The sequence below is a fragment of the Pongo abelii genome, chromosome 7 (assembly GCF_028885655.2).
Source record: "Pongo abelii isolate AG06213 chromosome 7, NHGRI_mPonAbe1-v2.0_pri, whole genome shotgun sequence".
Taxonomy (NCBI): Eukaryota; Metazoa; Chordata; class Mammalia; order Primates; family Hominidae; genus Pongo; species Pongo abelii.
Window position 1 is genome coordinate 159514543 of NC_071992.2, and position 17159 is coordinate 159531701.

The 17159-nt window shown below is 57.1% G+C and overlaps 1 protein-coding gene across 2 annotated transcripts; it reads left to right on the top strand.

Moving 5' to 3' along the window:
* The first annotated feature begins 414 nt into the window (after positions 1-414).
* On the top strand, positions 415-4318 carry LY6E (lymphocyte antigen 6 family member E). 2 transcript variants are annotated; one of them, XM_024250725.3, is made up of 4 exons: positions 415-547; positions 2796-2903; positions 3226-3345; positions 3477-4318. In XM_024250725.3, the coding sequence occupies exons 2-4, from the start codon at positions 2852-2854 to the stop codon at positions 3698-3700; spliced, it is 396 nt and encodes a 131-aa protein (XP_024106493.1). In that variant the 5' UTR covers positions 415-547; positions 2796-2851; the 3' UTR covers positions 3701-4318. The 2 variants fall into 2 exon arrangements, with proteins under 2 accessions (XP_024106493.1, XP_024106494.1); XM_024250726.3 differs by having other exon boundaries at positions 2801-2903.
* Positions 4319-17159: the final 12841 nt, after the last annotated feature.

Genomic DNA, 17159 nt, shown 5'->3' on the forward strand with positions numbered 1-17159 from the left:
AGGAATCCCAGGCTGCGGGGGTGCCTGCGTCCTCCCCTCCCCTGCTCCACTCCGCAGGCGAGACCCCCAACACTGCTCCCCTACACTCTCCGAGGCACCCCTCCTCCGTGCTCACACCCAAACACGTCTGCTCACCCGTGGGCCTCCCACCCCGAACGCAACGAGGACTGTCCAGGTGTCAGTGACGGTCACCCCGACCTGGTCCCCTGTCCGGCCTCGCCAGGTCAGCACCTGCCGCGCGCACAGCAGGGCCGGGTGGAAAGAGGCCGGGCCTGGCCGCGGCTCAGGCGCCACCTCGCTGGGGAAATTGGGAGGTGGTCTCAGCCCCCTTCTGGGCCTCAGCCTCCCCATCTGTCCCAGGGAGCCGGGGTAGGCCTGGGCGGCGCGGGCTCGCCGACTCCGCCCCCCAGAGGCCCCTCCCGCGTCCCGCCCCTGCCCCCGCCCCGGGGCCGCGCGGCTGCCTGGGAGGCTCCGGGCCAGCAGCGGTCCAGAGCGCGCGAGGTTCGGGGAGCTCGGCCAGGCTGCTGGTACCTGCGTCGGCCCGGCGGTGAGTCCGCGGGCCCCCGGCCGGGACGCCCCCGCCACCTGCGCGCACGCGCTCAGACCCGGCGGCCTCGGCTGCGGTGCACGCGGCCCCGGCTCAGCCACGCGCGGCGGAAGGCGCCCTGCGGGGGCCGGGGCGGGAGACGGTGGGAGAGAGCAAGAGGGGCGCACGGGGAGGCGCAGGAGAGGGGCTGGGGCTGCCGGTGGGTTGGTCCCCAGAGAGCTGAGCTTCTCCTCCCATCCCCCCCAGGCCTCCCCGAATGTTTCCAAAGATCTGGGGCGGGAGCGGGCGGAGACTGCCGCCAGGAGCCTCCCGGCCGGCCCAGGGCTGCGCAGCCACTGAAGCCCATCACCCAACTCCAGACGCTCCTGGCTCCTCTACGTGGGCCGGGAGGGACAGCCTTGCTGACTAGGGGAGGGGGCACGGGACCTTGCAGAGCTCCTGGCCGGAAAGGGAGGATTGACCGCCCCCTGCATATCACCCCATCCTCCCTGAGTGGACCGCCGGGCCCCTCCCCATTCCGGGACACTGGAGAGGCTACCATACCACCTCTTGCTGGCTGGGCAGCCCCTAGATACCTGGCTCCCAGGGGCCAGCTTCCCTGAGCCTGGGGATGAGCCATGAGCCTGCAGCCTGGGCTCCAGGGGCGCCCCCCACGGCCTGCCACCTGGCTCCCTCCGGGCTCCGTGGCCCACCCGGCCTTCCTAATTGCCTTCGGCTCCCACCGGTGCCTTAGCTCAGCCTGGTGGCTCAGCGGGTTGGGTGCCACCCAGTGGGCAGGTGGTGGCACCAGCTGGACCTGTTTGTGGCCCTGTATGCCAGGACTTCCTCAGAGACAGCTCAGGGACCCCCCACACCAGAACCTCACTTTAGGGGGGTGGGGGGAAAAGGAATTGGAGATCCTTCCTCCTCGGGCTCCTCCCTGGAGGCGGGGACAGGCCCCAGCCGGACTTGGCACTGTTTTTGGCCATCTGGGGCTCCCACTCCCAATCCCAGGATGTCAGCCCAGATCTCACGGTCCTGGCCTGCTGCTCTCCCCTTAGGGCCTCTGCGGGCCCCTCTCCAGATCTGTTCTCTGAGGTATCCTCCTTACCCCCAGTGCCCAGCACTAGCTCCCCAGGCTCGGGATGTCCCTCCCCCTCCTCTGCCCACGGCTGTCCCTGGCAGAAAGCAGCAGCCTCCCCCTCCAACACCATGCACTCACAAAACAGAGAATCACGACCCCAGCTGGGTGTGTTCCAGATTCTTTCTCCAACAGTGCAGAGGGTCCTGTGCAGTGGCCCCTGCCCAGGGGAGGGTCCTGTGCGGAGGCCGAGGAGCAGTACACCGACCCATCTGGCCCTTTCCTGCTGGTGGGACCGGTGGCACGCAGCCTTGTCTCTCGGAGCCCATTTCCCAGCCGCAGAACGGGGAGTAGCAGATACTGAGTGGGCTGCTGTCCTCGGAACTGAGTAACATCAGGAATGGGGAGTGCTTTCCTCCTCGGCCATGCCCCACCCGGCCCCAGGTCTCCATGTCAGGGGAGCTGCCTGGGCTCAAGACACTGAGCCGCCCCAAGGAAAATTCTAGATACAGATTAGCTAATATACACTAACAGATACACATATAGATGTGTATATAGATCTCTTTTTTGAGACAGGGTCTCACTCCGTTGCCCAGGCTGCAGTGCAGTGGCATGATCATAGTTCACTGCAGTCTTGAACTCCCTGGCTCAAGAGATCCCCCCACCTCAGCCTCCCAAGTAGCTGACCACAGGCACGTACCACGCCCAGCTAATTTTTGTATTTTTTGTACAAACGGGAGGTCTCACTGTGTTGCCCAGGCTGGTCTCAAACCCCTGGCCTCGTGATCCTCCTGCCTTGGCCTCACATAGCATGGAGATTACAGGCGTGAGCCACTGTACCCAGTCCCAGACTAGCTAATATTATGACTGATCACCATTCCCTGTTCCCCCACCCCAGGACCACTGGCAGAGGCCACTCACTCTGCCTCCTTTTCTGTGGTTCTGAGAAGGCTGCTGTTTCCTCCTCTTGCCTGTGCAGCCCCCTCCTGCCAGGTTTCAGGAGGGGGATAGCCTAGAGCATGTCTGCACTGAGTGAGGCGTGGGTCAGGAGAGAAGAAGGGAAGTCCTTGTGTGCTGGCAGGTCCCTGCCCCTCTTTGCTGTCTGTGTCCTCATCTGCAAAGTGGGGGTGCATGATCTTGGGGAAGAGTGAGGCACCACCCGGCCCCCTAACCAGTGTGTCTCTCCAGAGCAGGACGGGCTGCTTTGGTTTGTGACCTCCAGACAGACGGCCATCCTCTCCAGAATGAAGATCTTCTTGCCAGTGCTGCTGGCTGCCCTTCTGGGTGTGGAGCGAGGTGAGGTGCCCTCGGGGACCCCAGACCTTTGTCCAGCTGTGCCCTGCTCAACTCCCTCTCCACCCCTCTCCTCTGAGCAGACGCCCCAGGGGTCCTTCCAGGCGGCTCCCAGCAGAGGGCTCACCTGGCCTGGCCACACTGTCTCACTGTGTGTTTGAGTGTCACTTGAGCTGCTCGACGGCCAGGGTGGGGTGTCAGTGTCTTTGCTCTGCCTCCAGCCCAGGGCCTGGTATACAGTAATTTCTCAGTAAATGTCCACTGGGGTCAGGCCTGGGAGGGACACTGGAGGCTTCCTTGAGACAGGTGTGTTCTCCTTCCGCAGCCAGCTCGCTGATGTGCTTCTCCTGCCTGAACCAGAAGAGCAATCTGTACTGCCTGAAGCCGACCATCTGCTCCGACCAGGACAACTACTGCGTGACCGTGTCTGCTAGTGCCGGCATTGGTGAGTGCCAGGCCTCAGACCGTGCCTTCCTCCCCGGCCATCTTCCTAGCCCGGGCCGGGGCTCAGCAGAGGCCATTGCTGTCTGCCTGCAGCCGTCCGTCTGTCCCCTGACAGCCTCATTTCCCATGCAGGGAATCTCGTGACATTTGGCCACAGCCTGAGCAAGACCTGTTCCCCGGCCTGCCCCATCCCAGAAGGCGTCAATGTTGGTGTGGCTTCCATGGGCATCAGCTGCTGCCAGAGCTTTCTGTGCAATTTCAGCGCGGCCGACGGCGGGCTGCGGGCAAGTGCCACCCTGCTGGGCGCCGGGCTGCTGCTGAGCCTGCTGCCGGCCCTGCTGCGGTTCGGCCCCTGACCGCCCAGACCCTGTCCCTCGATCCCCCAGCTCAGGAAGGAAAGCCCAGCCCTTTCTGGATCCCACAGTGTATGGGAGCCCCTGACTCGTCACGTGCCTGATCTGTGCCCTTGGTCCCAGGTCAGGCCCACCCCCTGCACCTCCACCTGCCCCAGCCCCTGCCTCTGCCCCAAGTGGGGCCAGCTGCCCTCACTTCTGGGGTGGATGATGTGACCTTCCTTGGGGGACTGCGGAAGGGACGAGGGTTCCCTGGAGTCTTATGGTCCAGCGCCAGGACTAAGTCCCATGGACACGCTGACAGGGTCCCCAGGGAGACTGTCAGTAGGGATGTGTGCCTGGCTGTGTACGTGGGTGTGCAGTGCACGTGAGAGCACGTGGCGGCTTCTGGGGGCCGTGTTTGGGGAGGGAGATGTGCCAGCAGCCTGGAGAGCCTCAGTCCCTGTAGCCCCCTGCCCTGGCACAGCTGCATGCACTTCAAGGGCAGCCTTTGGGGGTTGGGGTTTCTGCCGTTTCCAGGTCTAGGCCCTGCCCCAAATCCAGCCAGTCCTGCCCCAGCCCACCCCCACATTGGAGCCCTCCTGCTGCTTTGGTGCCTCAAATAAATACGGATGTCCCCCAGCTTCCTGTTCTGAGTGTGGCTGCCCCTTGGGGGGGAGAGGCAGAGCACCCCAGGTTTGGAGGATCCTGGGGTCTTCTGTGGTGTGGCCCAGGGAGGTGGTAGGGGAGGAGGAGTCGTCCCCTGAGCCACAGCCAGCTGCTTGCCTGACCTCAGAGGGATCCCCTCCCCAGCGCTCTGCCCTTTCTCCTGCCCCAGGCTCAGCAGGTCAAGTGAGTTCCACCTCCCACAGCGGAAGGAGGTGGGGGTAGGGGCATGGTGGAAAGAAAGCAGGTGCAAGAAGGAGCACGCTCAGGCTGGGGCAGCACCCAGGGCTGTAGGACTTGGGAATGGAGGGTGTCTGTCTGGACCCGCTGGTGCAGAGGGCACAAAAGCTGGGCTGGGGCAGGACAGACGGGCCAGAGTTTAGTGAGTGGCCAGTCGGGGGGGCAGGGGGCTCCCACGCAGAAGTTCTGGGCAGCAGCCCTGACCCATCCGTGCCTGGGACTGCAGTGCTGCCTGCTTCCCCCTGGCGAACAGGTGGCAGCCTTCTGACAGAGGAAGCTGGCCCAGGCCACCGTCTGCAGTTGGGTGCGGTGCGCTGCCCTGTGGGCTCTTTGGGCTGGAGAGAGAAAACAAAAACAGACACCCAGTGGAGGTGTGTTTGTTCATTTCTCTGGGACAGTGGGAGGGAGCCGGCCAGGGTCTCAGCCACTCAGCGCCCGACCCTGAATTTCCCCGGCTGGCCAGAAACTGTGGTGTGTGTGTCAGGATCCCAGGGGCACCGTCCAGCAGGAGGGGCTGGTGGTCAAGATTCCCACCCCCAGAAGCTGATGTGAATAGCCGGGTCCTCCCAGGTCCCTGACGTCAAGGCAGGTCAAGGATCTGTGTCCTCCTCCTGGGTCCCTGAGGTAGTGATTCCTGTCTGAAACACATGAATCATTACTGCCACCCATGAGGGGCCCATTGTAACCGAGCGAGAGAGCCTGGAAGAGGTCAGCGGGAGGAGGGGCCTGCCGCCAATCAGCTCTCCCTGTGCAAGGACCTGGAGCCCATCAGAGCAGCCTGCAGAGACTGAGCTTGAGATTCTGTGGGGAGTTTGGATTCGCTGAGTGGGTCGCTCTAGCATTGAGAAATGCAAGCAGAGAACAGAGGGTGGAAACCAGATGGTCCAGGAGCCTGGGCACTGTAGCCAGGAGGTCAGAGATCCCGGTGTTCGGGCCCCAGTGTGCAGTGCATTCACTGCATTGTTCACTCGGAATCGCAGGTGGCTTTGCTGGAGGGACAGACGGTTGATCATAGTGGAGCTGGTGAGAGGAAGCTGCACCCAAAAGCCATGGCCAGGAACCTGGATCTGAGTGCAGGGACACAGAAGCATGGTGGGCGCTGGGCGATGATAGAATTTCTAACAAATGCTTTGTTTCTGCTAAAGCTAACTTGTGCTTCCATCTCTGGTATCTCCTCCACTTCCCAGGTGAGCTGACTGGTTACTGAGCCTTGCAGCCACACTGAGATGGGGGCGCAGTCATCCCCTCATTTCCCCAGGGGAGACAGGCTCAGAGTGGAAGCCGCTTGCCCCCCTAGGATCTGGGACTCGGAGCCCAGCTCTCCCTCTGCTCTGGGTTTAGAGCTGAGGTCAGAGGCAGCCCTGACCTCCTGCTGGTGGTGGGTAGAGTGGTCCCGCCGGGTTCCTGCTGCCCCGCCCTCGGGAGGCGGGAGGCCCCCCCCAAGAACAGGTGGTTTCCGGGAGCAGAGAGAGGGAGCCGTTGTTGTGTCCTAGGCCTGGAGCAGAGAGGGGAGGAGCCCAGCGCCTGAGTTTCAATTTCCTGAAGCCTGGGGGAGGGAGAGGAAGGGATCCTCATCTCAGGGCTGTGGACCTGAGCCTCCTACCCAGGGCCCACCACACCCTGCTAGGAGCTGGGATTTCCCAGTCTCCACACCAGCCTGGAACTGGGCCCCCTCCTCTCCGCAGCCCATCCAGCCCCACTTCCCCACTTCCCAGCATCTGCCCGCGGATGAGCCTCTGGAGGATGGGCGGCTCATCCCGGCGCTGCCCCTCACCCGCCCCCCACCGCTCAGCCCCTGTGGGGACTTCCTGCAGGGAGGCCCAGGCAGTACGCTGCGCCGCCTCCCCCATCCACAGCCTCTGCCCCCTTGACACCCCCGCCCTCTGCGGTGCCTTGCAGGAGTTGTCAGCCTGTGGGCCGGGGACCGTTTCACACACTGTCCACGGTTGTGGAAACCCAGCAGCCACAGCAGGCCTGTGCCCGCGGTGCCTCCACCCCTCCGTCAGCCCCCAGCAAGTCTTCCTGGGGGGCCCCAGCCCTGAGTGCGAGACCCTCCAGGCTGCTTCTGGACCTGGGGCTGGGGCTGAGCCCGATCCTGGCTGGAAATGAGCACAGGGCCGGGCCGCCTAGGGGAAGGTCCTCTGGTCTCTGAGCCCCACCCTGGGGAATTTGCTGGGACCCCTTGAAGGCCACAGGCCAGACCCCAGGGGTTAATAAGGGAACAAAGTCCTTGGGCGAACACATGCATTTACTAGCTGAGCCAGCAGGCAGCTAGGCTGCTGGGTGAGGGGGTCTCTGGGCTGCTGGGCGGCCAGGCGGGGGCATCAGGGCAGGAGCTGAGGGCTGCACTGGGCAACTACCCTGAGCTCCTGTTTACCCACCAGGGGCAGTGCCAGGGTGGGCTGGGCTCACAGCAGGGCCCAGAGGAAGGGGCCCAGGCTGAGCAGGAGCTTCCCGACAGCCTGGCCCCAGAGCCACGCCGCGCTGTGGCCGCCTTGTTACAGAGGCTATTTTCACAGCAGGTTATGTCCGGCTTCTCAATCTTCAAGTCAATCAGTCCATCCTCAGTTTCTATGGGGTAAGACCCTCCAGGGACCACAGGATGGGTGAGCTTCATAATCTGGGCACAGAGTGGGGCCACAGCCCTTGCTAATGTAGCTGAACTTCTGCCCTGTGGGCAAGAGAGGAGGGTGTCTGGCACAGGAGGCCCCACCCGACCCCCTCGGACCCGCCCCAGGACCGCCCCCTTCAGGGAACCTTGAAACCGGTGGGGACACGGAGACAAGCAGAAGAGAACGGGCGGCGGCCCCAGGCCCCACACCAAGTCTGCGGTCCATTAGATGGAGGTCCCTGAGCTCTGTCCCCAGATCTAAGCTTCCACCAGGCCAGGGGGCTCAAGGCAGAGCCCCTGGGATGCTGCCGGAGAGCACCCTGCCCACCCCTCGCCTGCCTACAGGCGCTGGGCCCCACCCAGGGCTCACCATCGACAGTGCCAGTGACCACAGAGGAGGGGCAGCTTTGAGCTTGCATGGGATAGGAGACGGGGTGGCACAGGCTGGGGTCCAGGACACCGTAGCACTGGAAGCACTCAAGGCCCTGGCCTGGGATGGAGCGGGGAGGGTGCAGGTCAGGGTCACAGGCTGAAGGGTGGGTTCCAGTCCCTCTCACCAGCACAGGCAGCAGGCCTGGGCAGCACACAGGTAGGCTCAGGTGCTCTTGGCTACTGAGAATTGTGGGCAGGGTCCTGCTGGCATCTGGAGCCCCCAGCATCGAGAGGGTCTTACTCCCACCTTCAGGCCTCCTTTCCTTCCTCCACCCTCAGCCAGCAGCAGCATGGGGCCAGTGACCTTCATGGTCTTGGGTATGGGGGCATTGAGGGCACGTGTGGCACAGAGGCTCCGAGCCTGGAAAGAGCTAGGGGAGGCCTTGCACCCCCGAGCCTGGGAACCTCAGCCCCACTTCTGGTTTGTGATGAGGAACCCGGATTGCTTGTGTAGTATGCACACAGCTGATGACCTCATCCCATCATCTCACAGTATGGGAACTGAGGTGTAAAAACCCTTCCTGACCTGGCTGCTCTGGAAGGCAGACATGACCTTGAGCAAACCCCCCCCCCACCCCACCCCTTCTCTGCCTGGGGCCTCCCAGAGCTCAGGGTGTGAGCAGAACAGACCCGGAAGGAGGAGGGGCTGCGGTGAGGAGAGGAGGGGCTGCAGCGAGGAGAGGAGGGAGAGGTTGTCCCCTGGGGTGGGAGGACGCCCTAGAAGAAGAAGTTCTGACTCAATAGAGAGGAGGGTCCTGGACTAGGGCCCTGAGTTTCAGTTTCAGTTTCCTGGTGCATCACGGTGTTTGTGTCGGAAGCAGGAGAGAAAAGCAGCCGTGAGACTCAGGTCACGCCCAGGGCCAGGCCCTTCCTGCTCAGGATGAGGATCTCTGGCTGAGCCCACCACTGGCGGGACCCTGTGCAGACAGAGCCTGGGAGGGGCCAGCAGGGCAAGAAGCTCTGACACTGAGACCCCAGGCCAGGCACCCCTTGTTTTCTGTGCAGGGAGCAGAGGCCCCTGTAACGGGGTGGGACGATGTGGGGGCTCCCTCGGGGAGGGGGGGGTCCAGAACTCTGTCCTGGCCACTCCTGGAACCACCCCTGTACCTCCCCGTCAGTGCCCCCTGCCCACCCCCATCACACCCACACCCGAATTTGTTCTTCAGGGAGAATCAGAAGACACAGGAAATGGGCCAGGGGTGACTGTAGACTCCACCTCCTCTCCCCAACCAGGTGCTGGGCAGAAGGAAGAGAGGGCTGCCTGGGCTGCGGGGACAGAGCCCTTGATGAAGACAGATAAAGGCAGCAGACCTGCATAAGGATGGGTCGCCTCTCCGGTGGGTGGTCCCCTCCGAAAAGCAGAATCCACTCTGTGCCCTCAGGGGTCTCTGCTTGGAAACTCCATAGCATCTGAGAGGATGGGCCAGGTGAGGTGGGGGCGGCTCCTGAGAGCAGGGAGGACAAGGGCGGAGCTGGAGGCGTCAGGCACAGAAGACCCCCCAGTGACTCAGGGCAGGTGTGGGCAAGGCTTGGGCCCAAGACACCTGACTGCCCCGCCTAGCAGCGCACCAGAGCACAGGTCAGACCTGAAGGGGCAGCGCCAGCAGGGCCCATGGTCCACGGGTCACTCTGCCGGCCCTGCAGCCACACTGCTCAGGTCCCAGGGCCTGATAATGGCTGAGCCAGACATCGTAACACCAAGCAATGGAGAAGTTAGAATATTGCTAGGGATACTGACTTGTATTTTTGAATCTTAAAATATATGTTTTAATCTGACCGTCCATAAGCAGTGCATGTTACATGCCAGTCAGAGCACGAGCATCCCCGAGAGGTGTGCACTCTGTGTATCTACGGATAATGAAAGCACGGCTTTCACACAGCAAGTTATCCTCACCTCATGTGATCAACTCTGATATCTTCTACTTTATTTGAAAGAGTATTGATTGTGTCCCACTCGATTGATTTTACACCCCTATGTACATGGTCCCGGGGGTTATTCTGTGTTTTGTTTTTGTTTTTGAGACGGAGTCTTGCTCTGTCACCCAGGCTGGGGTGCAGTGGCGCGATCTCGGCTCACTGCAACCTCCACCTCCCGGGTTCCAGCGATTCTCCTGCCTCAGCCTCCCGAGTAGCTGGGACTACAGACGCCCGCCACCATGCCCAGCTCGTTTTTGTATTTTTAGTAGAGATGGGGTTTCATCACGTTAGGCTGGTCTTGAACTCCTGACCTCAAGTGATTTGCCTGCCTCAGCTTCCCAAAGTGCTGGGATTACAGGTATGAGCCACCACACCCGGCTTATATTGTTTTTTGAGGGAGGGTCTCCCTCTGTCACCCAGGCTAGAGTGCAGTGGTACAATCACAGCACATTGCAGCCTCAACCTCCCTCCCAACCTCAACCCGCAGGGGAGGGGAAGGAGAGGAAGGGAGGCTCATCTCAGGGCTCTGAACATGAGCCTCCCACCAGGGATTTCCCAGTCTCCACACTGGCCCGGAACTGGGCGCCCTCCTCTCTGCAGCCCCATCCAGCCCCCACTTCCCAGCATCTGCCCGCGGATGAGCCTCCGGAGGATGGGCAGCAGGTCCTAGCACTGCCCCTCACCTGTCCCCCACCACTCAGCCCCTGTTGGGACCTCAGGAGGTAAGGCCCAGGCAGGACCCTGTGCCGCCTCCCCCATCCACAGCCTCTGCCCCCTTGACGCCCTTGTTACAGAGGCTCTTTTCACAGCAGGTCATGTCCAGCTTCTCAGTCTTCAAATCTATCAGTCCATCTTCAGTTTCTATGGGGTAAGACCCTCCAGGGACCACAGGATGGGTGAGGTTTATAATCTGGACACACAGGGAGGGCCACAGCCCTTGCTAGTGTAGCTGAACTTCTGCCCTGTGGGCGAAAGAGGAGGGTGTCTGGCACAGGAAGCCCCACCCGACCCCCTTGAACCCGCCCCAGGACCGCCCCCTTCAGGGAACCTTGAAGCCAGTGGGGACACAGAGACAACCAGGAGACAAGCAGAAGAGAACGAGCTGCGCTGAGTCTGCAGTCCTTCCAGGCTCAAGTGATCCTCCTGCCTCATCTTCCAAGTAGCTGGGACCACAGGCACCCGCCACTACCCCCAGCTTTTTTTTTTTTTTTTAATTTTATAGAGATGGGATCTCACTATGTTGCCCAGGCTGATCTTGAACTCTTGGGCTCAAGTGATCCCCCTGCCTCAGCCTCCCAAAACGCTGGAATTGTAAGCGTGAGCCTCTGCACCCGGCCTGGTCTGCAATTTAAAAACACACAGTCACCATTCCCCCTCTAGAAAGCACCCAGATCCCTTTGGGAGAACCAGCCTCCTCCATGGAGGAAAGCTTGGGATCTGCCTTCCTACCTGGGGAGGAGAGGGATCTGTGAAAAATCCTTCTGACGGGCTTCCCCTCAGTGCCTGATCCATGCTCAATAGTAGAAAAAGTAAGAAATATACAAAGATAGCAGATACACTGAGACGGTTCCCCAAATAGCTGAGCGAATAGCACAGAGGCAATATTGAAGACCTAATAGCTGAGACATTTCCAGAACTGATAAAGTGCATCCAGCCACAGATCAAGCAGCCCAGAAAATTCCAGGCAGCGTCAACAAATAAATAGCCCCACATGCACCCGTGAAAATGCAGAAGACCAAAGAAAAAAGTCCTGTCAACAGCCAGAGAAAAAGATCAGCCACCAGGGGTCGGTAGTGAGAAGGACAACTGTGGAAGCCGGGAGAGATGACAGCCCTGAGTTCCACAGGCAATGGAGGAAAGACTGTCAGAAAGGTTGTCGCCAATATACTTGCACTAAAAGAAAATCTTTTTATTATTATTTTTATTTTTTAGACAGGATGTCACTTTGGAGTGCAGTGGTGGGAACACAGCTTATTGTAGCCTTGACCCAGGCTCAAGCGATCCTCTCACCTCTGTCCCCGAAGTAGCTGGGATGACAGGTGTGCACCACCACGCCCAGCTAATTTTTGTATTTTCGTAGAGGCGGGGTTTCGCCATGTTGCCCCAGCTAGTCTCGAACTCCCTTGCTCAAGGAATGCTGGGACTACAGGTGTGAGCCACAGCACCGGCCAAGAACGTCTTTTAAAAAGTGAGCTTGCCGGGCACCGTGGCTCATGCCTGTAATTCCAGCACTTTGGGAGGCCGAGGCGGGTGGATCACAAGGTCAGGAGTTCAAGACCAGCCTTGCCAAGATGGTGAAACCCCGTCTCTACTAAAATTAGCTGAGTGTGGTGGTGGGCGCCTGTAATCCCAGCTATTCGGGAGGCTGAGGTAGGGAACTGCTTGAACCCGGGAGGCAGAAGTTGCAGTGAGCCAAGATCACGCCACTGCACTCCAGCCTGGCGACAGAGAGAGACTCTGTCTCAAAAAAAAAGAAAAGAAAAGTGATCTTTAGGCTGGACACGGTGGCTCTCACCTGTAATCCTGGCACTTTGGGAGGCCTAGGCAGGAGGATCGCTTGAGCCCAGGAGTTCGAGACCAGCCTGGCCAACATGGAGAAACCTGTCTCTACTAAAAATACAAAAAAATTAGCCGGGCGTGGTGGTGCATGCCGGTAGCCCCAGCTACTCAGGACACTGAGGCAGGAGAATCGCTTGAACCCAGGAGGCAGAGGTTGCGGTGAGCCAAGATTGTGCCATTGCACTCCAGCCTGGGCAACAAGAGCGAAACTCCATCTCAAAAAAAAAAAAAAGTGATCTTTAGGCCGGGCACAGTGGCTCGTACCTGTAATCCCAGCACTTTGGGTGGCCAAGGTGGGTGAATCACTTGAGGTCAGGAGTTGAAGACCAGCCTGGCCAACATGGTGAAACCCCATCTTTGCCAAAAATACAAAAATTAGCTGGGCATGGTGGCGCGCACCTGTGATCCCAGCTACTCGGGAGGCTGAGGCAGGAGAATCACTTGAACCCAGGAGGCAGAGGTTGCAGCGAGCCAAGATCTCGCCACTGCACGCCAGCCTGGGCAACAGAGCGAGACTACATCTCAAAAAAAAAAAAAAAACAGTGATCTTTAGCCAGAAGGAAAATGGTCCCATTCAGAATCAGAGATACCACAAGTAATGAAGCACAAATTCGTAAAAATGTGGTAAATCTGAATGAACATCAATTCTATTTAAAAAGATAAATAGCGGCCGGGCGCGGTGGCTCACACCTGTAGTCCCAGCACTTTGGGAGGCTGAGGCGGGCGGATCACCTGAGGTCAGGAGTTCAAGACCAGCCTGACCAACATGGCGAAACTCCATCTCTACTAAAAATACAAAAAAATTAGCCAGGTGTGGTGGCACACGCCTGTAATCCCAACTACTAGGGAGGCTGAGATGGGAGAATCACTTGAACCCAGAAGGCCTCTCACGCCATTGCATTCCAGCCTGGGAGACAGAGCAAGACTCTGTCTCAAAAAAAAAAAAAAAAAAGTTCTGTCCTGTGGGAGATGTAAGTTTTTGTGGTGAAATTAAAATTCATACTATAAATACAAACCTGGAAAGGAGTGAATACAATGAGGCGAACCCACTGGGCGGTTACACAGTGGCCCATGGCTGTAGTCCCCGCTACTCAGAAGGCTGAGGCAGGAGGACAGCTGGAGCCCAGGAGTTCAAGACCCACATGGGTAACATAGTGAGATGGAGCAGGGACCCCTCATAGGTGCCTGCCAGGCTCTCCCAAGCTTGGAAATCAAGGAACACTCTTGAATCTCTTCAAGGGAAATTCCAGGCACCTTGCCAGCCTTGAAAGGTAAGTGAGCAGCCTGCCAGGCAAGGCGATGGGAGCACGGGTCTCCCAAGCAGGCCACAACCACAGGTGGTTTGCTTCCCTATAGAAACTAAAGCATAACATACATCCTCAAGTCTTTCAGAAACCCCTACCCAGTGGAAAATGCTGACTGCTATCACAGAGACCCAGATAAGGGGGAACTGAGGACTGAACTCTGGCCATGTTCTCTGTCCTGAATTTCTTCTTGAGGGGCTTGGAGGGAGTCACACCTGTGGGCCACTAATGTGTGCCCCCATGCACACAGCACCCTAGGCATAACTAACTCCATCTTAGAAAGAGACTCCATTGTATGTCTTACAGGGCACTTGGCCAACAACGGTAAGATGTTTTGCTTAATAAACAAGTTAAAAATAGAGCCTGCATCCAAACAGATGAGGACTCAAGCAAGCGCACTCTTCCGATGTCACTTCTCATGGGAGGCCTCCGTGATTGTAGAAGGAAAGGCCCCGGCAGAACTCACCATCTGCCACCCGAGGCTCCACCACCTCAAAGACATCCTTGCAAGATCCACAGACTGGCCCAGACCAGGAGGTTTCTGTCTTCTTCTTGTGTCTTCTTCACTCCCCTGGACTGGTTCGTGAAGCCTTTCTCCTATCTCTGTTTCCTCTGGATGTTAAATGCTACTTTCTTTGTTGCGGAACGTTAACCTATAACATGTATATACTGGTTAAGTACACTATTACGTTGTCGTGTGCAATATTGGCTGACGTGTGGAGTGGCTTGAGCCCGTGTGACTGCAGCTCTCACTACCGAGGGAAAAGGGAGCACTAAGCAGCATGCCTCCTTGGGAACACCATGTGGCTCGTGGCTTTAGGGACTGAAATAGCCTCAATAAAATTCTGACATTGTGAAAGACACAGGCATGCTTGGATGTGATTATCTCTAACTTTGCACTGCTCATGACACCCCATGTATTGGTTAATGATTTTGCCTGCAACTTCTGCTTTCCTGAAATGTACCCATACCCCTAAAAGCCCCAGCTTGTAAGCCATTGGGGAGTTTGGGTCTTAAGCGTGTCCGTTCTCCTTGCTTGGTACCATGCGATAAATATCATTTTTCCCCTGCTGCAAATTGCAACATCAGTGTTTGACTTTACTTGCCTGGGTGAGAGGAGCCCAGCTCGGTTCAGTAACTGTAGAAGACTGTAAGAGGCGTCCAGACTGGAGTGACCCCATCATGAATAAAAGCTGAACAAAGCCAGACCTGCTGGGTGACATTCCCAGGGGTTGGGCAGTGTTGGTCAAAAGATGCTTATGGTTGAGGGAATGAGTTAATAATGCTAATTAATCAGATGCAGAACTTAAGGGAATGTCCCAACATTTTAAGAACAAAAAGCATTCTAAGTTGGAGAATAAGATTTGCTTTAAAAATAATGGTATAGGAGTCAGGTATGGTGGCTCACACCTGTAATCCCAGCACTTTGGGAGGCGGAGGTGGGCAGATAACTTGAGGTCAGGAGTTCGAGACCAGCCTGGCCAACATAGTCAAGATACCTCCAAATATTATTTATTTATTTATTTGGGAGACAGGGTCTCTTTCTCACTCTGTTGCCCAGGCTTTTTTTTTTTTTTTTTTTTTTTTTTTTGAGACAGAGTCTTGCTCTGTCACCAGGCTGGAGTGCAGTAGCATGATCTCGGCTCACTGCAACCTCCGCCTTGCAGGTTTAAGGGATTCTTCTACCTCAGCCTCCCGAGTAGCTGGGATTATAGGCACGCGCCACCATGCCAAGCTAATTTTTACATTTTTAGTAGAGACGGGGATTTCACCATATTGGCCAGGCTGGTCTCAATCTCTTGACCTCGTGATCCACCCACCTCGGCCTCCCAAAGTGCTGGGATTAAAGGCATGAGCCACTGCGCCCAGCGACCCTGTCTCTTTAAAGCAAATTTTAAAGCTGGGCGCAGTGGCTCACGCCTGTAATCCCAGCACTTTGGGAGGCCAACGTGGATGGATCATGTGAGGTCAGGAGTTTGAGACCAGCCTGGCCGACATGGTGAAACCCCATCTCTACTAAAAATACAAAAATTAGCTGGGTGTGGTGGCGCACCCCTGTAATCCCAGCTACTCGGGAGGCTGAGGTGGGAGAATTGCTTGAACCCGGGAGGCAGAGGCTGCAGTGAGCCAAGATCTCACCACTGCACTCCAGCCTGGGCAACAGAGCAAGACCCCGTCTCAAAACCAAAAAAAAAAAAAAAAAAATTCAATTTAAAAATTTAAAACATAAAACAAATTTTAAAATTAAAAAAAGAAAGGTAACCAACATAGAAAACTGGACACAGCAATTCCAGAACACACATCCTTTTGAAGTACACACAAACATTTACAACTATTGATCATATAATGAGCCATGAAAAAGTTTCCACAAATTAATTGAAATCATACAGAGTGGCTTCTCTAATTACAGTTAAATTAGACTAGAAATTATTACCCAAAACAAGAAAATGCTCCTCTGTTTGGAAATGAACAAGTATATTTATAAATAACCCGTGTGTCACAGAAGAAATCAAAATGAAAATAGGATTTCGCTCTGTTGCCGAATGCAACAGGAATGCAGTGGGTACAATCAAAGCTCACTGCAGCCCTGACCTCCTGGGCTCAAGTGATCCTCCCGCCTCAACCTGCTAAGTAGCTGAGACCACAGGCACGCACCACCACATCTTGCTAGTTTTTAATTTTTTTTTTTTTTTTTTGAGATGGAGTTTTGCTCTTGTTGTCCAGGCTAGAGTGCAGTGGCACGATCTCGGCTCTGCAACCTCTACCTCCAGGTTCAAGCGATTCTCCTGTCTCAGCCTCCCGAGTAGCTGGGACAACAGGCATGCACTACCACACCTGGCTAATTTTGTATTTTTAGTAGAGATGGGGTTTCACCATGTTGGCCGTGGTTGGTCTCGAACTCCTGACCTCAGGTGATCCGCACTCCTCAGCCTCCCAAAGTGCTGGGATTGCAGGCATGAGCCACCACGCCCGGCCATAACTGCATGCTTTGAGAGAACTGTATCCACTGTTAGGTCTCAGAAACCAATACCCCAAAATACAGCACTTTGACATGCTGAAGAAACTTCAAGAACTTTCTGTCCTCCCCCACAACCCACAGACTCTCCCAAAGTCAGGATGGAGTTCTCTGAAGTTCCTTTGTCTGCCTAAAGTCTGGACTCACCAAGAACAATTGTGTTTTCTTCCCCCTACCCCCAGACAAAGAATGTCACCATACCTGAACAAACCCTTTCACAAGATAATGATGTCTGTCCCTCAGGCCCATTCACATTCCAAAGAGAACTATCTACAAGTTAATATCCGCTCCCTGCTCCATTGCCCTGAGAATCCTCTTCTCCTCCGATGGCCTGTGTGGCCAGGATGGTCCCTAAGCATCTGAACCCCGCTGCGGGGAGCGGGATATCGCTCTGTGTTTTCCCCTGTGGACACATTAATACACCTCTGCGCCTTTTCTCCAGTTAATCTGCCTTTTCTGAGTCGAGTTTTCATGGAAATGTCAGGGATTAAAAGGGAAGATTTCCCACTGGCCCTTACTGTCATACATTAAAAACACATTCAGGCTAGGCACAGTGGCTCATGCCTGTAATGCCAGCACTTTGGGAGGCCAAGGCCAGAGGTCAGGAGTTGGAGACCAGCCTGGCCAACATGGTGAAACCCTGTCTCTACTAAAAATACAAAAATTAGCCGGGCCTAGTGGCACACACCTGCAATCCCAGCTGCTTGGGAGGCTGAGACAGGAGAATCGCTGGAACCC